The sequence below is a fragment of the Carassius auratus genome, chromosome 5, assembly GCF_003368295.1.
Source record: "Carassius auratus strain Wakin chromosome 5, ASM336829v1, whole genome shotgun sequence".
Taxonomy (NCBI): domain Eukaryota; kingdom Metazoa; phylum Chordata; class Actinopteri; order Cypriniformes; family Cyprinidae; genus Carassius; species Carassius auratus.
The window spans coordinates 19,544,018-19,566,495 of NC_039247.1; the positions used below are offsets into that span (position 1 = coordinate 19,544,018).

The following is a 22,478-nucleotide window of genomic DNA, read 5'->3' on the forward strand; positions in this document are numbered from 1 at the left end:
GCTCTTTATCTGTCTGGTACAGTCACAATGGAATATTATCTCATTCCTGACTTCCCACTGCTAAACCGTAACCTACAATTTTTTTTTTAAACTTCAGTCAAAAGGAAGATATAGAAAAAATGTACATTAACGGCAATACAAATCACTCATCAGTATTAAAAAAAAAATTGTTGTGTACAAAATTCTTCCTTTTTTTGCTTTGAGAATGTGGGAACTGTTAATCTTGATTAACAAAGAGCAAAGTGACAAAGGCGTTTTTCAGAAGACTCCTTAGAGACTGAGGTTTACATTGGCCTTTTCACAGGACATTGATTCTGTGAGAATGAAATTAAATGCACATGTCTCCCCCCAAAACAGCTTGTTGGACTCAGATTGGCAGACACACAGTATAAGCTCCAGTTCTCAGGGCACCAGGCCAGACATCCAGTCCCACTGGTGATTGTGCAATAGTGTATGTGTGTGTGTGTGTGTGTGTCTGTCTGTGTGTGTGTGTGTGTGTGTGTGTGCGTATGTGCGTGTGTGTGTGTGTGTGTGTGTGTGTGCATGCATGCATCTCTGTGTGTTTCAAACCTAAAAGTGGGGCAGTCTGCAATCTTGCTGCAGGGATACACTGAGAAAGAATGATGTCTACTGTCCCAGTTTAAAGCAGAAAGAGAAGAGAGATGATGTAGAGATGATGTTCTATTGTCAAGCGTAGAGGGAGAAGCTTGAAATCTACAGCACACTTCAAATCAGGCGACAAAGATCTTTTATTTGTTGCTGATGAAAGTCATTCATTATACTCAAACCTTAGCCTTTTTTATATTCTTCATTTGTTCTTCTGTTTATTAGGAGTTAGTTTGATGTAAATCAAATGCCACTATATGTATTGTAAATACTTGGAGTTATTAAAATGTAAGTATTTCAGAGTTAAAATGTAATTGTAAATATAAAGTGGTCCTATCATGCTTTTTCACTTTAAAAAAATGGAGATGAGGACGTGAGGACTTGATTTGTAGATTCTTAACAACACTGATAAACAATCTTATCTGGTAATCTGTATGGTAAGCACTGCTGCTCCATATAAACAGAGTATGTGCGATTGAAATCTCGTAAACAAAAGTGAAACTAAAAAGTGATCGTTCTCTCAGAAGCAGTTTCGATGTCAGGCAATGATAGTGGCTCCCTGATGCCCTCAGTTTATATAGACCTATAGTATAATTACCCAATGATATAACTGTGAGAAACTTTCTGAAATATATATGTCCTCCCATATGTTACTTAAATCATATATCTATTCCCTTTAGGGATCGGGTTCCGTATACACATCATTTTCTTTTAAAAAATGGTACTTGTATGCAGCAAATTTTCAGGGGGTATGGGGATCATGATGCTGGCTCAACATCGTAATATCTATAATCGTCTATCAGCCCAACCCTAGTCACCACTCTAATACATCTTGCAATATCCATGCATGCAAAAGGTTCTGCGCAATCCTCTTGCTCAATATTCTCAGGGTCTGGATCTGTCTCAGACTGATGTGGCAATATTAACACCATCCTTGTAGGGTTACTTCACCAAAAAATGAAAATTAGCCATTTAATAACTCACCTTCAAGACATCCTAGGTGAATATGACTTTCTTCTTTCAGACAAATCCATTCAGAGATATATTCAAAATTGTCTTTGATCTTTCAAGCTGTTTAATGGCACTCAGCGGGTGTTGCAGTGCTTCAGTCCAAAAGAAGTTAAATAAAAACACTCATCCTTAATAAAAAGTGTCTCACACATGTCTGAGGGGTGAACAAAGTCCTTCCGTAATGAATGGATGCGTTTTTGTAAGAAAAAGAACCATATTTAAAACTTAATAATCAATTTAATCTATTTTACGCTCACTGTTGTAAACTAAGAAGTTCCAGGGAATTGATGTATGAGGTTGGTTTTGCACATGCGCCACTCAAAAGTGACAAACGCGGAAGCGCAGTGGAGAGATCAAAACAAAACAACTAATTAAAAGTACAAAACAAGGATTTGAAGAAGAAAAATGTCATAGGATTTTGATATAAGCCAAGAGGAGACTGGTTTTCCTTTGCTAAAGTAGGGAAACTTTGCTTCCTTTACTCCTGTTTACAGACGTTGGCTTTCTCGAGACATGTAATGTAAATTATGTAAATTATGTTAAATTATTACCACCAAGCATGAGAGCATGTTCTGGTACACACTCCAAAAAACATCAAGACTTTGTAAAAGAGCATAATAGGACCCCTTTAAAATGTAATTTAAATAATTTTGCATACATGACTGTTATCTTAAGTATCATTTTATATATTATTTTAAATTTATTTAAATTGTTTCAATTTTTGTAATTTTGTTTTGTCATTGTTTCCAACATTGTTTTTTTATGTCTGTATAGCTTTTATTTTAATCTTAAGTTTTACACTTAAAGAAAATAAAACTGACATTTCTGAGAGTGCTATTTGGCATCTATCTGAAATAAAATAAATTTTAGGGTTATATAACCCAAATTACACTCTCAGAAAAGTCTGTTTTTTTTAAAAGTGTAAAACTTAAGAGATATATATATATTACATTTAATCATTTTAGCAGACGCTTTTATCCAAAGCGACTTACAAATGAGAACAATAGAAGCAGTCAGGTCAACAAGAGAACTACAACAGTATACAAGTGCCATGACAAGTCTCAGTTAGTCTAGTATAGAACGCATAGCCAGGTAGTTTTTTTTTTTTTTCTTTTTTTTTTAATTAAATGAAAAAGACAAGAAAAGGAAAAGTACTGGCGTTAGTAGGTTAAGTGCAGGCTTTAGATGTTTCTTGAAAATGAGTAAAGACTCAGCTGTACGAATTGAGATTGGGAGGTCATTCCACCAGCTGGGAACAGTCCAGGAAAAGGTCCGTGAGAGTGATTTTGAATTTCTTTGTTGTTCACTTGCAGAGCGCAAACTTCTGGAGGGCACATATGATTTAACCAGTGAGTTTAGGTAAGTTGGTGCCGTGCCAGTGGCCGTCTTGTAGGCAAGCATCAGTACCTTGAATTTGATGCAAGCGGCTACTGGTAGCCAGTGTAACCTGATCAGGAGAGGAGTAACATGAGCTTTTTTTGGCTCATTGAAGACAACCCTCGCTGCTGCATTCTGGATCATTTGCAGAGGTTTGACAGTACATGCAGGAAGGCCCGCCAGGAGAGCATTACAATAGTCCAGTCTGGAGAGAACAAGAGCTTGGACAAGATATATATATATATATATATATATATATATATATATATATATATATATATATAGAATTTATTTAAATACATTAAATTTATCAAATTTATCGAAGCAAAAATAAAATATTCCCAAATATCCACTGTGGAAAATGTTCATTTTACTAAATTTTCCATTTCAATCAGTCATACCAGAAAATATTTAAAATCAGCAATTCATGAACCAATCATTAATGCACAGAGATTAAAGCATGTCAGGTCTGTGTTCTATTTAGACACGTTGCCACTGTATGTTCACTGTGTATCCCCTGGACTCCTGAAAGCAGTTCTCTTAGTACCAGCAGTTCATATCTGTCCATCTCTGTGCAAACACATGTAGCCGAATGTGTCAGATAGCGCTGGTTCAATCTCACAGGTGGCTTATAGAGAGCGAGCTTTCTCTCTGTGCTACAGAGACGTTTATCTGATTGTCTCATTCACTCCAGTCTTGTAGTGGAAACAGATAACATTCGAGTTTCAGGGACCAGCTTCCCATGCCCTGAAATCACACAGACATTAGAGCAACGCTATGCATGTAGCCCTTCCATTAGCATGGTTAGCTTGAAGTGCATGTTTCTTGCAAATAATATAAAGAAAATGTTTTGTTTAACACACCAACATCACAAGGAAAGCAGGTGCTTGGCCTGATATCTGATACAGTCAGCAAGAGCTTTAAACATGTGCATCACCTTGGGCTCTGCTGCTTATATTAGCTCAACTAAAATAATCTGCTCTAACTTCATAAATGTGCGGCAGCTTCCTGAAACAACATCCTTGGTGGTACCAAGAGAGTATTTGAACTTGCCCCACACATTTTGTGCTATGGAGTGTTTGTGCTTAAGCAGCTGGACTTACTGTACATGATTTTCCACCCATTAAACAATAAATTCCATATCAACACAGTAGCAACTGCCTAGCAACCACACAGAACATGCAAGCATTATTGTGTTTTGCACCACTTACATTTACTTCAGAAGTAAATTAATTAATTAATAGTTTCGAATTCAGTTTAATTTAGTCAGATTTACTGGCATAAAAAACAAAAACAAATTTCTTTTGAAAACTATGAGCAAAAAAATTGTTACTGTTCTTCTGAACTTTCTATTCATCAAAGAAACCTGAAAAAAATTATCAGAATATTAGAATTATTTCTGAAGGATCGTGTGACTGGAATAATGATGCTAAAAATTCAGCTTTGTAATCTCAATGATGTTTTTAAATGGGCTAGTAAAAATATTTAAAAAATGTACTGTTTTGCTGTACTTTATGATCAAATAAATGCAGGCTTGGTAAACAGAAGAGACTTCTTTAAAAAACGCTAACAAGCTTACTGTTCAATAACTTTAGACTGGTAGTGGATACTATAGGCAACTTACATTTTTCTCTAATTTCTAGCTTTTAATTGGCTTATAAATCTATAACTGCTGGACAATTACAAATAATAAGGATTTGTATATATACTACAAACAATTTTTATCACATAATAAGACAGAATAATTTCTATAGGCCTACTTTAATAAATGCTATGTCAATTAGGGCACTCTGTGATGTTAATCTCGCCTTCTGTGTCCGAATAAAATATCAGCTCATGCGCAGACTATCCTATGTCTTTGAGTTTAAATCTATATTTATTTCACACCAGCTCTTGAAAACCTCTATGCCAGTGGTTTTCAACCTGTGGGCCTAGTGGGTCGCATTGGTATTGCAGGTGGGCCGCCAATTACTATTAAAAGAAATGATTATATTGGTAATATATGTAAAAATGTCATAACATAATAACATCATTTCATGTATATAATTAAATAAATAAATAAATAAATGTCCAAATGTAACTTTGATTCCACTATTCGAGCTCGCTGATTGGTTTAAGAATAAACCACCAGTTTATATTTCTGCTGCATATGCTACAGAACAACAAATTCAAACATGCATAAATGGCTTTCAACATGTTCCCTCCTGACTGCTTGATCCGCTGACTGTCTAGCCGCTGCAGAGCTCTGGCTGGATCTGGTTTTCCCGTTTTACTGAGTGGTGCCAGCCCGCGTTATTTTCTGTTCATTGCCAGTTCATTCTAGGGCTGTGCGATTAATAGAAATCGGCATAAAATCACGATTTGAGTGTGCACTATTTTCCGCGGCCCTGACCTCCTGCAGTATGCTGTCTGATCCAATCAGAATGCAACGTGCCTAGCGTGAGTACAGAACAGACTGGGCGTATGCCTAACTCCAGGTTGACACGCTGTCTGTGATGTGCCTTTTTTCCGAGCCCATGACAGAGCAAAGGAAATCTGCTTGTGAGCGGATATATTACTGCTGCTTATGCACCGCTTACACATACTGTATACACACTGCAAACGGAGTACGTGTGAACCTCTATAATGTATAACAAATAAATTTCAACACCTGAGGAACCACTACAATTAATGAGCTCTATGAACAATGCATGGCAAAAAAGAAAAAAAAAAGTCCCTGGACACGGTATTTATTTATTTATATTTTTGCCATAAGTCTAGACATTTTGTTACACTTTTACAGAAGTGATTATTTTGACTTATGTCTGTTCTAGAGACGTTACAACTTTTTGATAAAGCTCCAATTGGTTTTCTTTTGGAAATATGTTTCAAATTCACCCTGAATGCATTTATGACTGTAAAGCATATCTGTGTGCGTCAAAATTTAAAATAGAAATAGCAAAATTGATCAAAGAAATAGCGATAGGTTTTAAGTAATTTTTCCTTTAAATAAGGTCTTTATGATATCAAAATGTTGCCACCAGTGTAAATATCACAGAAAAAATAATACTAGCCTAAATTATATAAAAAAGCTCAAGCTCACTGAATACAAGTAAACAGTCAGTGATTAAATAAGAATTACAAGCAAGATAAAATAAATTAATTACAAGCAATAGGACAAATATACTACAGTAGAACAAATTAATAAGATATTCCATACATTGTAAAAAGTAATCAAATGTATAAAACATTAAACTTATAAAACATGTTTCTTCTTGTCAAAGTTACAAAAGATTTGCTCTCATTAGTTGTTTGATTAAAATGAATGACAGACAGCTGGAATATTAGACTGCTGTCACTTTAAGAGCTGCCCGGATCCACTATAATGTCACACATGTGTTCATTATCATTATCACACATGTGAGCACTGTGTTCATGTGTCTCTCAGACAGTACGCGCTAGTGATGTGCGGGTCGTCTCATAACCCGTGGACCCCACGGGTTGGGGCAGGTAAAGAAATTGCCACTTTATTTTTGAGGTGGGTTGGGGTGGGTCATTAAAAACAAAATGTAAAAAAATCCATGTAAAATCCATGAATCCGTGCAATTCCCTATAGCCAATATTAAATATTTGGAATATATATCTTCATATTTTATTAGGCTATTTGATAAGGTTACAATACAAAGGTCAATGTAGCAACGTAACTTGCGTCATGTTCCCGACGCACGGGTCGTCTCATAACCCGTGGACCCCACGGGGCGGGTAAAGAAATATTACTTTATTTGCGGGACGGGCTGGGGCGGGCCAGATAATTTCATAAAAGCGGGACCCGCGGGTTGAAAAAAATCCAACCAGCTCATCACTGGTGTGCGCATATAGCAAAATGATTTCTGTTTTGCTGCTGATTAAACCACAATGCTTAAAAATGTGCAAATGATACGTTTTCATGAAAACCTGAGCATGTAACCACGATAGTACAAAATCTCTACTGCTTGACAAATTCCTACCGGTTAATCGTGTCTACCGATATATCGGCCACCCCTGGTGTGACATTTTACTTAAATCAGTAGACATTTTAATCTTTACTATCATGTACTTTTTTTTATTAAATAACAGTACACTTGCAAAAAGATGAATGGCATATGGTAAAATTTAAGATTTTTTTTCTTTCTTTCTGTAAATCCGAAAATATTTTTCTTTGTAAAACTTTTTATGTCTACAGGTTTTTGTGGACATCCAAAAAGTCCAAGTGAAGTCTCAAGTTTTTGGAGTCAAATTTTTGGACATAAATCAAGTGAGAGTCCCAGATTCAAGTTGCCAATAAAACTATCAGCGTGGAAACTTTTGAGATGTTGATTGCTGTTAGTCGTTATATCAAATTCCTCAATGATACTAAATCAGATGAAAGCAGTAAAAACTTTTAAGCGTCCAGTTGAACATTCTTAGTATGACCACTTTGTCATATACATGATGTACAGCCTCTGTCTGTCAGTTCTAGATAAAAGCTTGTTTAAAATGAATTCTGAGACTGAACAACTGAGATTGAAACGTTTCAAAAGAAAACACAGAGGGGGAATGAGGATCATGAATATTGCAGATATCTCAGTGGCTGCCTGCGGTTTATCCCACCAGACAAAAATGCAAATGCTGATGAATAAAGATCATCTGATAATTTTTCATTTTCTTCTCTGAACAGGGTGAGTAGTGTTGAAAATTCTCTGTTTTTAATTTCAGAGCAAGTCATCGCATTTTTGTAATTTGTCAGGAAATAATTTGCTGCAAAGAATGAATTCAAAAGATTTTGTGTCTCAAACCTGTAGATGAAATCACGATTGTTTAGTTTCAAAATATGTATCCTGTTTTTGTTCAAGGTTTTCAGCCGGAGATAAATCATATAGATTAGTTTGGGTTAGGGTTAGGGTTAGGGTTAGGACCCTTAGCCTTAGTAATGCTTTCTGTTAATCACCAAAATGCTTATTTTGCATTAATCACCATCATGAACAACTGCATATTTTCTTTAGTGCTGAATAACTTGTGATTTTAAAATGGCAGGATGAAATCTCTAGTCCAGAATGCTACACTATGTCACCAAATTAGCAGTGTAATTAATTCTCAATGGGTTGGACAGTCTGATGATTTGTCTGCAGTGCATCAATATATGAAAGCATATATGAGTGTGTATATGTCTGTAAGAGTGAGAAATGGTGAGAGACAGTGTATGAGTGAGCATGTAATGTGTATTATGTCAAATAAATGTCCTTGCTGGACTTGATGTCCACACGCACTGTGTGGCACAAGTCTGTGTTTGAGTAGATCTGTGAAGGAAGACAAAACAGACAAGAGAAATAAGGTGCTCAGGAAGCATCAGACTAAACACATTAGCAAGGGTTTGATCAGAGCACTGTGCTGACTGAATGTAGGAAGCTACGAAACCACTCTCTTCCTCTATATTCAAATGATTCTGCAGCGCTGCCAAGCACAGAGTGAATTGAAAACAGACTCATCTGGGCTGTTTATGACTGATTCACCCCACTTTTAGCTCAAGTGCCTTGTTTTGTACCTGTTTAAAGAGATCAGTCTGTAATCACCTTCGGAGTTACTGAGGATTGACCTCCTCAACTATACTGACTCAGTAATTACTCATCACCATGCCTTTTTTAATTAATTGGTCTTATAAGTAGGAACATGGATAAAAAAAATTAAAAAAAACATACCCCTTAGTATTAGACTGGCAGCTGCCGAGCAGATGATAAAACAGGTGAATAAATGCCATATAGGCTTACATTGAAGAGGCGACCTAGATGTCATATGTTAAGAAACCGTCTACGAATGCATTAGATCAGCCATCCATAACACCACAACAACTGCACAGTAACATATTAAATAACACTTAAAATTAAATTAAATTAAATTAAATTAAATTAAATTAAATTAAATTAAATTAAATTAAATTAAATTAAATTAAATTGACAGTGTTTTTACATTGCATATAAATTATTAAATGGTAATTGCTTTACATAAAACTGTTTTAACATAAAACATTAAAATAATAATAAAAAATAAAATAATATAAAAATAGTAAATAAAACATTTAATAAAAATGATAATAATATGAAGGCAAAAAATAAATAATAAAAGTTTCATAATAAATAGAAATAACAATTAAGTCAGTAAATACAAAATTAAATGTGGTAAAAAAATAAAAAAATAAATAAAAATAAAAATAAAAAAGAAGATTAAACTGCCAACAAAGATTCTCACTGTTTTCTGTGCTTGAATGAAATGCAGTAGCATTGTGAGTTCTGATCATGTCATTTGTGTGTCCATGCAGTTCAGCAGTGTGTTGTGTTGTGTTGTGATGAAGTCAACCGTCTTCTCTGCCTTCACATTATCCCTCATCCTGTGACTAATCAGGCCCGTGCTCCGCTTCTCGCTGCCTCATTAGTGAACTGTAACAATGTTTTGCTTAGGCTGGCGGTATATATCCTTATCCCCTAGGCTGTTTATCTCCCACCCTTGATTTACTTTTCAGTGAGTAGGTGTATGTGACGATTGAGTAAACACTTTGTGTGGCAGTATTTATACAGCGGTCCAGTCAAGATTGTTATGTTTACGTGATAAGACCATTTTCTTAATTGGCACAGAGGGTCTACTGCTGGTTGTCTATATTAAAATAAAACAAGGCCAAAACTCAGTGCTGAGATAGTAATGAAATTATCGGTGTACTACTTGGGTTTAGCTTTGAAACTGGACATACTGCATACTTGTGTGTGAAACCATACATTGTTAAAAATAATATATACCATATTTTTCGGACTATAAGTCGCACTGGAGTATAAGTCGCATTTCTTTAGTGCCAAGAACCAAGAGAAAACATTACCGTCTACAGCCGCGAGAGGGCGCTCTATGTTTTCAGTGTAGACTACAGGAGCACTGAGCAGCATAGAGCGCCCTCTGGCGGCTGTAGACGGTAATGTTTTCTATTGGTTCATTTCTCTCGGTTCTTGTCAAATTAATTTTGATAAATAAGTCGCACCTGACTATAAGTCGCAGGACCAGTCAAACTATGAAAAAAAGTGCGACTTATAGGTCGGAAAATATGGTAATTTTTGAAGATTATTACAGTTTGTGTTACAAGAAAGCAATATTTCAGTCTTTCTACTTCAATTTTTTTTTTTTTAATTCAGCATTACTTGCTGTTTCTTTGCTATTGATTGTGACATTTAATAGCAGTTTTAGAGTGAAAATTGTGTGTGTTGTGTGTCATCAGAGACACTTATTGCCAGCGTTCATTTGTTTGCGGACTCATACTCTGTCATGTAGATGGAGTTTTTTTTATATCTCTTGTTCTAACCAGGCGTGACATGATAAATATAAGAAAATGTTTTTTTTTTTTTAAAGTAGCTCTGCCCACAGCCAAAAATAGTTTAATAAAGCTCCACACACCAAACATAATGTTCTGAACAGCAGTGATTGTGTTTTGTCACACAATAGTTTCTATTTTAGTGGAAGTATGTTACTGTTCTCTAGACTTGTTAGGACATGTGATATAAATGAACCGGACTGATTTCAGTAGAATAACTTGATTGTGTTCATGCTTTTGAATGACATCAAAATAATATTTCCTTTTTCCAGAGAAACATGCTGAGTGACTAATGGCCTTCAGAAAGTTTCACAATAGAGAGAGTGAGAAAATAAGCCAACGTGAAGCTGATGTCTCTATACAATATTTGCTATAACACTTGAACATTGACCTTTTCCTGAAATATGTTGCTGAATGTATAGGATGATTGATATTGTTTTCATTTCACTCAAGGTCTTGTAGCTGTGGGGGGAAGACAAGGATGAGTAATTAAGCCCTCTGTGTTTTCTCAGCATGTGTTTACTGTCTCTGTAAAAGAAGGCAAGTGGTGGCTGAAGTCGACTGTGTTATCAGAGCAGACAGTATCAACAAAACAACTGACTGTACCATATAAATGTGCATATGGAAGAGCAAACACACACACACACACACACACACACACACACACACACACACAAAGAGCATAAAGAGTAACTGTGTCCTCACACATAATTACATAGTACTTCAGTACTATTTAATAATTATTATTTCTGAAAGAAGTCTCTTACTGCTCAACAGGGCTACAATCATTTGATCAGTCACCTTTGATCAGTTTAATCCCATTTTGAAAGGTAATATACAATGCAGTATAATATTATCAGTACAATATAATGTTTTATCATTTATTTCCATGACATACATTCGTCTTATTCTGCATTGAAAATGACTGTAATATAATTGAATGGTTATACTGCTTAATTATATTATTTTCAAAATGTATTATCTTATAATATAGTTTAAATATAATATCATTTAAATATGTTATTTATCAAAAAAAAAAATTCTCTGTCCCCTTACATTAGAAAATTAATCTTGCTGCACTGTTTAAGAACAAACCATTTTTGCCATTTAGTCTCAATGTGGTCTTTTTGAACCAGAATGGTAGAAATGTTTACCATGTACACTAAACCCTTTAATTTCAAAAGTTTAAGGAAAAATTGTCCGTTAATGATAAGAGCTTTTATTAAAATAAACAGGTATCTGTTTATTCTGTTCACACATTAGTCATCCATTGAGCAGCTCTTTAAAAACGCTGAACAAAAAGACAATGGCATTGTTTACCTCACAAAGCAAAAGATTCCTGAAATTTCCTGTGTGGGTTGACTCTTTTTTTCCTCTCATCATGCAGACTCCTCCGGTCAGCTCTCGTCGTCTCCTCTGAGCTCCTCAATGGGTCACCGATGCATCAGTAACCATCCTCTCCGGCCGCCCCTGCTCAGCCCGTCCGCCATGAGCTCCAGCCCGGGTCAGCTGCACTCGCCCATCAACGGCCTGCCCTCGCCGTTCCCCGTTATCAGCTCGCCCATGGGCCATCCTTCCATGAGCGGCCCGTCCTCCACCAGCATGACCTTCAGACCCAGCCTGAGCCCACAGGTACAGTAAGACACCTCTGCATTTACTGTGGACTTATTTAACAAGTTCAGCATGAATTGCTGTGGGCAGCAGCACCGAGTGCTATTGCAGATTCTCTTTAGAGGCTTGCAGCTGATCAATATTTTTTTTTCAATATGTGCCCACAGGCTCAACTTGAACTGAATTTTCCTGCTGAATTGGCTAAACTTCTATTTTAAAGAGTCTGATTGCTCAGATAGGTTGGATTGCATGAGTACAAGATGCACAAAATCACACAGAAGGACACAAACGTTATTCGAATCATTACCTTCAGTATTTATCAATAAGACAATTTAGTACAGTTCTGAAAATTTGCTTTTAGTGGGCTTTTGTTTGCTACAATGACACATGATCATCAGCTTGTTTGTAGCAAATCTAACTGATTTGGCAATAGTGGCGAAGGCTGTCTGCATAACTCAGAGCTCAAAAAAGCTGTGAAAAATGCTAGTAATTATTGCGTTTGGACATTCAAGGTCTTTCGAAATGCATAAATAGTTTCATTGCATTTTCCATATGGCAGGCACATGCATGCACAGTGTTTACCTCATTAATTTTAGCAATCAGAGCCAGTGTTAATTTCGTTGACTAAATATTTTCGTCATTATTTTCGTCACGAATATATTTTTGCCGACGAAAACGAAACGAAAACTAAAATAGAAGGCACTGATGGAGACTAAAACTATGACTAAATTGATTGACATTATCGTCAACGAATAAAGGACGAGACGAAAATAGACTGTGACGAAAATCAAATCAGCAGACGGGAGAGATGCGAGGAATGAGCAAAAGAACCGGCAAAACAGAACAGACTGCATGAGAGAAGAGAACCAATCAGAGCCTGACTTATTGAGACGTGAAGCGAAGGTTTTCAGTTTTTATGAGCTCCCGGGAAGTCGGCATTCGAAGAGGTGATAGGGACTTTAAGCAACAGCCTCTGGTGGAACGGCAACGCCATTCTGGCGTTGTATTGCGCCTGCGCGAATGTAACTGCTACTTTGTGACGTTCTAATTTAACGGTCTACTACGGGAGAACAGCTGATTTGCCGGAGTCGCTACAACGTGAGAGGTTAGGTAAATAAATGTTATGTTTTTAGACTTATTTACATCATACAATATTAAAAACTCCTCTTCTGACAAAAGATTGTCATTTAACGCCAAAAGCAATCCTTCTCTTGCTTTTTTAAATTATATATTTTTTTGGATCTCAATAAATGAATTAATGCTGCGTTGCGCTGTTCTGTTTTACCGTTGCTTAGTGACTTTTACGTTCTTGGCTACAGCGGTGTGACGGCAAACTTCCGGTCGCTGTAGCCGTTCCATTCGCAGCTGTTGCTTAAAGTCCCTACTGTCTAAAAGAGCGACAAAATGTCCACAGCTCACTTCACGTTTGACGACGAACAAAACAAAACAAAGTGTAAAGCACGCGGAGAGCTCATTCGTGGCAAGAACACAACCAATTTGAAAAGACATTTACAGACGAGCCACCCGGACATTTTCTCAAATGTAATTTCACAACGATGTTCTTTTGTTTATTGAGCTAAGCAAAATTGGAATAGTGCAGTGCGTAGATGTTGTAGCATTAAATATTACGAACTGAAAAGTACTGTAAAATAGCCCCTTCTTCAAATTAGATGCGAGCACAATACTAATACGTAATATCATGATAAATACATTTGATTAATACTAATGTTTAGTATATTTTATAATGTTCTACTTGTTGACAATATCACAAATATTTCTATATTAGTCATGTGAAACATGAATGTTCACATCCTATCATTATACATACAAATCTAGCAATATTGTAGTATTTAAAACATACAATATTGCTAGACAAATGAATACCTTATAAAATCTTGTTACTTTTTTTATCCACCCAACTTATTAAATATTTACTTTAAATGTATGCACTTATTGTTCAGCTCAGCTGTAAGCTTTAAGGTCCTGGACCTAACGTTATTTTTCTTTTATTGATGGTCAATTGGCAGCTAGTTATTGTTTACATTATCATGACAGTGTTTGTTGCTGCATAAAAGCTTTTGAATCAAAATAAAGACACAGTTGTGTTGAAATAAAGTTGAATTTGTGTTTTATATATTTTGGTTAAGTTTGTTTCCTATACCAGCTGTAAAAAATTGTCTAGTAAATCTGTTATTGATTTTAGTCTTATTTTAGTCGACTAAAATACCAAGCAATTTTAGTCGACTAAAATACCAAGCAATTTTAGTCGACTAAAATAAGACTAAAATTAAAACAAATCAGATGACTAAAACTTGACTAAAACTAAAAAGAATTATAGTCAAAAGACTAAGACTAAAACTAAATTAAAATTTCGTGTCAAAATTAACACTGATCAGAGCTTAGTGGTGTTTTGAAAAATCACCTCAAATGAGCTTTTCTCGCACGCTGAGGCTTCTGCTTATTCACTGAAAATCTAATCAATTCAGCATCAGCGCTATCTGCTTCATGATTGGGGCTAATTAAAAACACGTAGCTTAAAATGCTCTGCTGAAGCAGCGTTTCGTAGGTGGAAAGTAGTACTTGTAAAATAATGTGGTGTTATTGGATTTCTGTGAAATTCCTCTCAATATAAGCTAGGTTTTATGAGACATCATGCAAGGAATATTACATTAGAAATATTCCAAGTGATGTAATTCCACTCTTGTATTATTATTGTATTATATAGCTTGGTTTAATCTTTTATATTTAAGTATATATGGCTCAAGGTTTTGTTAGTTTGCTTTTATTATTATTATTATTATTTTTATTATTATTATATTTGTAACTTTTCTAGGGTATATACAGTAAATTAGAAATGTGTTATTTGTGACAATTAGCTCATCTGTGTTATTTCTTACTAGCTTAGAATTAACTTAAAGCTGCAGTAGGTAACTTTTGTAAAAAGTATATTTTTTACATATTTGTTAAACCTGTCATCATGTCCTGACAGTAGAATATGAAACAGATAATGAGTGAAAAAAATCAAGCTCCTCTGGCTCCTCCCAGTGTCCTATTGCCATTTGCAGAAATGCATCCGCTCCCGGTAAGAAAACAACCAATCAGAGCTGCGGTCCGTAACTTTGTTTGTGTTCAAAATGTAGAAAAATTTATATAATAAGCGAGTACAACATGAATCCATTTTCCGTGTTTTTGGCTTGTCCTGAATCACTAGGGTGCACCTATAATAAGTGTTCATATTCAGACTATTTTAGATTGCTTCGGGGGTACCGCGGCGGAGTAACCCAGTACCTTTGTGATTCTTCATAGACATAAACAGAGAGAAGTAGTTCCGGCTACGATGTTCTTCCGCAAGACGCAAGCAGTTCTGTTTATTAACCGCTAGAGCATCAAAAGTTCCCTACCGCAGCTTTAATGCTGGATTTTAATAAGAAAAGTTCACTTTATGAGTTGGTGTTGACAAGGGTATTGTGAACCCTAAAATAAAATTGCATTGAATCATGAGAATTTTCATTTTCACACAGAAGTGTAAAACAGTGACACATATATTGTATTTAATATAAGCAACATTAAAGAAAACTATGCATTTGCTTAAAACTATTTTACCACCAAGTCTAGTGGTTTTATTACAAATCTTCACAAACTGTCAGTAATTAAATAACAGTTTACAGATAAATCTCATTTTTAATCATGAAACAAATTGTCAACGTATCAGATGTCTTGTTATCAGACAAATTGGTTACAGTACTAATTGATTACATTGATGTTAAAAGAATTAGAAAGATAATTCTGAATGTTTCTGCATGGATGTTTATTTTTCTTTTAGCATAAATATTTCCAGTTTTATTTTATTTTTTTTATAAAATATGCCACATCATATGATATCACATATTTATATTTTATTTATAAAAAAAAATGTTGCTTATCTTTTAGGTTAAAGAAAATAAATTAAATTAAGTACTTTTCATAGTAGCCAGTTGTTATTTGATGACAATTTTGTTGCAGTGCAAAGTGAGTAACATCATGGCATGTTTTAAAGCATCAATAACATAATTGATTGAACAAATGCACTGGAGTCTTGGAAACACTTTGTATAAGTGTGTTTGAATTACAAATCCAATCTTTAACGCATAACTTTAAATCTGCAGAGATAAGCAAGATGGATTTGAGTCAGACTTTGGCACAGTGAAATCGCTGAGTGTCTGCCAGAGTCATTTGAGAATCAGTAAAAACCATTTAGTGTAACTCAAGTCATATCAAATAACAGCCTTTTGAAAATTAATTTGAAGACCGTGGGGTTTTATCAGACACCACACCAGATGGTAAATTAGAACTAAAATCCCTGCAATACAGTTTAAGATAAACCACACTCTATATTCATCATGAACACGTTATTGTGAAGGGTTTTTTTTTTTCTCTCAAATCACCTCCCTATCACTACCAGTAGTAAAGTGTTCAGTCGTTACTGTTTTACCCCAAAATGGAAACAAGTTCCCATTAAAAGCAAGTGTGGGTTGGCATAAACACAGTGGACTTCATTTTTTCTTTCCCCCACATAGGTCTCATGTCAGACAGCTTTAATTTGGCTACTAAATGGAGGGGGTGGGTGGTAGGGGGTGGGGGGTGTTCACATTAATGTTGTTGCCTTAAGTAATGGCGTATGGGTTTAGGAGAGGCGTCTTGAGGTGCCCGGGCCCCCATTCATCCTCATTAGCCCCGTCAGAGTGCTTGATCTCTGACCGCATGGTGTCAAACATGGCCTTAGTTTGCCACATGGAGTTTCTGCTTATTATTGGCATGCTAAATGGGTTCAGGAGAGGCCCGGTCGGGGCCTGGTCGGGGCCTGGTCAGGGCCCAATCGCCTGGGAAATGAGCTGGCTTGTTAAAATCTGCAGCTTAGCCATGTGGTGTGTGTCAGAATTAAACACTTTTAACACCAGCCAGTTCTTTCTCCTCACACACACAGACAGATACACAAATGACCAGTTAGCCTCTACTTTTGTCCATGTTCACTACTGTTGAATCAGTTTGGGATCAGTAAGATATATATATATATATATATATATATATATATATATATATATTTTTTTTTTTTTTTTTTTTTTTAAGGAATCGTTCATACATAAAGTTCAGGATTTCAACAAAACAACTCACATTTTCAAACACATTTTCTTAGAGAACTATAAAATATTTTTCTTCAAATCCTATTTACAAAAATTAAATTGATTAATCAAAGTTTTATTATATTGTTGTTGTTGTTGTTTTCCATGTCACCTCCAAAGGCATTTGTGTTAAATACCCCATAATATTCATGCATCAGAGAGAGGTTTGTAGCATAATTCAGAGCACAGATATTTTAGGGATGTTTTTGTCAGAGACTGATGTGCATCTCATGACACCAATTCATGGACAGATTTAACTATTCTAAAAGCTCTACACTCAAAGCAGCAGGCATGAGATGATCACATGACACTTGTAACAGCTCCTGTGGGCTCTACAGTGCAAATACAATAATAATAATAATGATAAAAAAAAGATTATTACAGTTATATTACTTCATTATGTCCTTCCCCACTCTCTAGACATGCTACTATTTTCATTTTGGACGTCATAGTTGGTTCTCATGGTTATGAAAATGTCAGTCATTCACTCTTTCCACAGGACTATAGGAGAGTGTATTTTCCCAGCCTGATTTGGCATGAGTTGTATGGAAAATCTAGCTACTTCCGAATTATTGCTAAAAAATAAAAGCATCATGCCCACATTTTTTCACATAACACAAAAGGGAGTTATTATAAAAATGTCAAAGCTGCTATTTTTCATAAAATCTTTTCTGTGAAGTTCAGTTCAATGAGGAAAAAAAAGTCTGTCATTTACAAGCAAATTTTTGTTTGCTTGTTTGTTTGTTTACTTCTTGTTTTGTTTTTGTCGTTTTTGTCTCATGTTTTTTGTTCTACTTTGTTGTTGTGTTTTTTGGATATCTCTTGTTCTGCCACAGCCATCACGTGAGGAATTCTACAGCTTTCACCTCAATATAAACATAATAATTGTGTGGCTCTTATCCAAACATATGATCCAATCTGTATATCCATGCAGTTCTTGGCAATCAACCCCATAACCTTGGTGTTGTTAGAACCATGCCATATGTTTTATTTGTATCGATTCTTCATGTTTTATCTGGCTGGTAGCTTTTTAGTGCATTTTTAGGGGTTTGGCTCATGATTACTGATCCTGGAGTGCATGAATGTATCTGAGACTCAGTTTCAGGGCTGAAAGTTAAGACTATTAATCTGCTCCCTGTCTCTGGTCTAAATCTAGAGGCTACCATCCCTTGAAAACTGGCACATAGAGAATCCAGGAACATATTGAATTACAGTTTACCCCAAAATAGTGGGGGGGGGGATGTATGTGTGTGTGTGTACGCTCACATGCCCCGCCAGGATTTGACAAGAGCCCCCTTAAGATAGATTATGCCACCGAACAGGACCTGTCAAAAGAGCCATGCCTGCATGCAAAAGAAGCAGATGGCAGCAGGTAGATCTGTTTGTGTCCATGTGTGTGTGTGCAGGTGCATGTGACTGTAAACGTATGTGCAGGTGTGTGCATTTTGGTATGCATCTGGATTCCTGACCCTCCTTTACTTTCACAATTGCATCGGTGGTTCTTTTGTTTTCAGTATGTATGTACATGATAGACTTTGTCATGTACATTAGGTTGTATTCGCATTTAGATTTGTTGTTTTTAACGGTTTAGTTTAACTATTGACTTGTGAGGTAAGCTTTAACGATCTCATGAAACATTTATATGTTATGTCTACCTGTTGGAGTAAAAATGCTAATGCATCACATTGTGTAATTCTAAATGAATTTCAGTCTGTATGCATGAGTTGGAAACAGTATCGTACACGAGAAGTACTGACCTCAGGATTGGGAATGTGTCATAAACCAGAAATATTACCAGAGTCAGATTTTCTTTGATAGTGTGAACAAAATAACACGGACACAATTGAAGGTGTGGAAATGCCAGCACAGGTTTTTTGTTCAAATGAACACAATAGTATTTAATTCTCCTTGAAACAAAGCGTCCTGCTGTCTGTCTCTAAATGTTTTGACATTTTAACACTGTTGGATATTTGAACGTTTGACTCATATGACACTGTGCCTTTTTTTTTTTTTTTAATATACAAAATCTATAACTATTATATATTTAGATATAAATAGTTTAAGGTAAATTATTTGCAATTTCATTGGTGAATAATTGTTATGTTCTTTTATCTACGTTTCAAGAATTCCCAAAGAAAAACATAGCGAACATTCTTTTATCATAATGTTTCCTGTAGGTGTGTCTGTCGTGTCTTTCACAGGTCTGTCCGTCTGTCATCACACTTTCTGTGCCTTCAGTTCTGGGTAATTAAGAATAAATTCCATGTGTAACTGATTCTGTTCCAACAGACATGTTAACATGGAATTACACACTACTGTTCAAGTTTGGGGTCGGAAAGTTTGTTTGGTTTTTTTCCTTTATTTCTATTTCAAATAAGTGCTTTAGTTTCTATTCATCAAAACATCCTGAAATAAATGATCACCACAAAAACACTAAAGAGCTGCTTTGTTCTTTGATCTTTATGGCATATATAAACACTGCAAGTTTCTCAATTTCAGTGTGTTTGCTTACAGGCAGTTACGATTTACTCCCATCTCTATCAGTCCATTAATTCAGTTATTAGCAACTTCATAATGGTTTGATATCTGTGTGTTTTTTTGTTGTTGTTGTTGTTGTTTCATTTAGCTCACTTCACCCATGAATGCAGTCAGTAGTTCGGAGGACATTAAACCCCCCCTGGGTCTGAACGGGGTGATGAAGGTCCCGGCACAGCCTACAGGCACATCCCTCTCCCTCACTAAACACATCTGTGCCATTTGCGGAGACCGTTCATCAGGTGAAACACACATACACACACACACACAGATATTAGAACACACACACCTAGATAATAATAATTAAAAAATATATAATTACACTACCTAAATTGTGTCTATTACAGAACTATATATATATATATATATATATATATATATATATATATATATATGATATTTCCCATCTACTTACAAATGAATAACAAATGTACACAAAATTTGCCTGAAAATTGTATTTATTTTGAGAAGAAAGACCCATGCACTGACTGGTGTAAGAGACTAACATGGCTAGTTGCCAAGAACAACATGTTTAATAGTCATTATACAATATTGTATAACCACGGAATGCTCAAACTGACCAATCAGAATCAAGTATTCCAGAGAGCAGTTTAATAATATACTTGTTGTACTTTTTAACCTGTAGTCATGAAATTGGTCTATACAGTGTATCTTGTCTTTCAGAGTAGTGTGTGATAAAAACAGATGTGGTGCTGTTGAATTATTGATACTAAATGCTAATTAAAGATAACCCTGCTTGGAGGAATACTAAAGCATGTGTGCTGGCAGGTAAACACTACGGGGTGTACAGCTGTGAGGGCTGTAAGGGCTTCTTCAAGAGAACGGTGAGAAAGGATTTGACGTACACTTGCCGAGACAACAAGGACTGTTTAATTGACAAACGCCAACGCAACCGCTGCCAGTACTGCCGGTATCAGAAGTGCTTAGCCATGGGAATGAGGAGAGAAGGTGCGTTGCTTCTTTTTTTGTTTGTGTGTGTGATTGAGCACATTTACATGTCATGACAATTCCAAATAATATCAGAATTTGGTCTTATTCTGATTATGGATTGGTCATAAACTGACTGGAATGACCAAATAGAGCAAACATTCCAGTTTCTTGAAATCATCTTATTCTGAATATCTAAATGATTAGTAATCGTGAATGCTATATGAGATACAGGCAGTTTTGAAAAGCAACACATTTTTGGAGGCGACTTTTGAAAGACTTTAAAATAAATAAACATTAATAAGTTCACAGTATAGATGGTTGAAAGCACTAATGTCCTTCAATTTGCAGTTCATTGCACTCCTGTGTGCTGTTGTCAAGAAAATGAAGGATTAAATCACATATCTTAAGTCTAGAATCATCTAAAAGCAATTTAATTAAATGGCAAGAGATATTATTTCTACTATTTCCACTGGAGAATACTGGGAAAGGAATGTACATGTCTTAATTAATTCAGGATCTATTCAGAATATTACATGTATGAGAATATTCCAGTAGCTGGGAAGCATGTAAACTACTTTATTTAATTATTTATTTGTAACTAATAGAATTTAGAATCTATGCATTTATTAATTACGCAAATGTTACTAAATATGATGATGGTATTATAGCAGACACTTTTATCCAAAGCAATACTTGCTGAAGGTTATGGTTGAAAAGTAATTTGACCAATAGCATGCATGCATTGTACATAATCGACTAATCATGGCTTGTGAGAAGGTGGAACATTAAAACAGAGAACAGTCATAGCAATGCAAATGCGTGTGCATATTAGGTGCATGCTGCGCAGACCAAGAAATCAGAGTAAAAATTAAAATTCATTTAAATTAAATTCATGCATTTAACAGACGCTTTTATCCAAAGTGACTTACAGTACATTCATGCTATCAATTTTTTACCTATCATGTGTTCCCAGGGAATCGAACCCCCAACTTTGCGCTTGATAATGCAATGCTCTACCAATTGAGCTACAGGAACACTGTGGAGTAAACAACCAGCAGCTGTTTACCAGTAAAACAAGTTTAGCATGTGGAAATTGCTTGCATTTATTCATTGTTTTATACAGTATCTGACATAAATTGCATTATTGTGACATTTTTCATGGAGACACATCATTCTATCAATTTAGTTTATATTCTGTTCTGAGTTGAAAAAGTCATGAAGAAGCACAAGGCTGGACTCATATACTGAGGCCTCTGAAAGAGACATAATCTAACATACATCTCCCCCACGAGCCGCTCTCTCTGTCTTTCTGTTTCTGAGGACAGTAAAGCTAAAATAATTTCCGTGTGCCTCTCTCCTCACCTCTCAGTGACTCCTGGAGTAAAGGTTTATCCTTCAGCTGACCTCCACGGCTCCCACTCAAGAACTCCCCTCATGATCTGCCAGTGGTTTCTGTCGAACAGAAAGAGAGTCATAAAACAGGGCTTTTGCAGTCAGAAGGGAAAGCTGAAATGTTCCACAGCCTGGTGGTGAGGCAGACGGGGCTCATTTCCACCAGGTCCAGACCACAGTAGACCAACTGTGTGGTTTAGACCTGGCTCCCCCTCTGAACACTCTGCTCTGTACACAGCTTGTGCAAATTCATGTACACACACAAACACACACACACACACCAATACATTGTCAAGCTGCAGAACCAATTATCTGACCAAAGGACGGTTTTATGTCCCATGACTTTGTCCGTAGACTGTATAGACGCATAGAATCATGTTTGCACTGGATTGTACCCAAATAAAATATACATATTTTAAACAGACGAATGCATATTACTACTAACGTCACTACAAAACGCAGGCTGACCTTCTCAACTTTCAGCCCGCTGAAGT

At 35.8% G+C, this 22,478-nt stretch overlaps 1 protein-coding gene across 3 annotated transcripts in view; it reads left to right on the top strand.

Moving 5' to 3' along the window:
* LOC113079771 (retinoic acid receptor RXR-alpha-B-like) overlaps window positions 1–22,478 on the top strand; it is a 55,861-nt gene that overhangs the window by 24,916 nt on the left and 8,467 nt on the right. For all 3 annotated transcript variants that reach the window (XM_026251977.1, XM_026251986.1, XM_026251991.1), the window contains 3 exons: window positions 11,724–11,968; window positions 19,733–19,883; window positions 20,431–20,610. In XM_026251977.1, coding sequence (XP_026107762.1) covers window positions 11,724–11,968; window positions 19,733–19,883; window positions 20,431–20,610 — 576 coding nt within the window. The remainder of the gene's footprint in view (window positions 1–11,723; window positions 11,969–19,732; window positions 19,884–20,430; window positions 20,611–22,478) is intronic.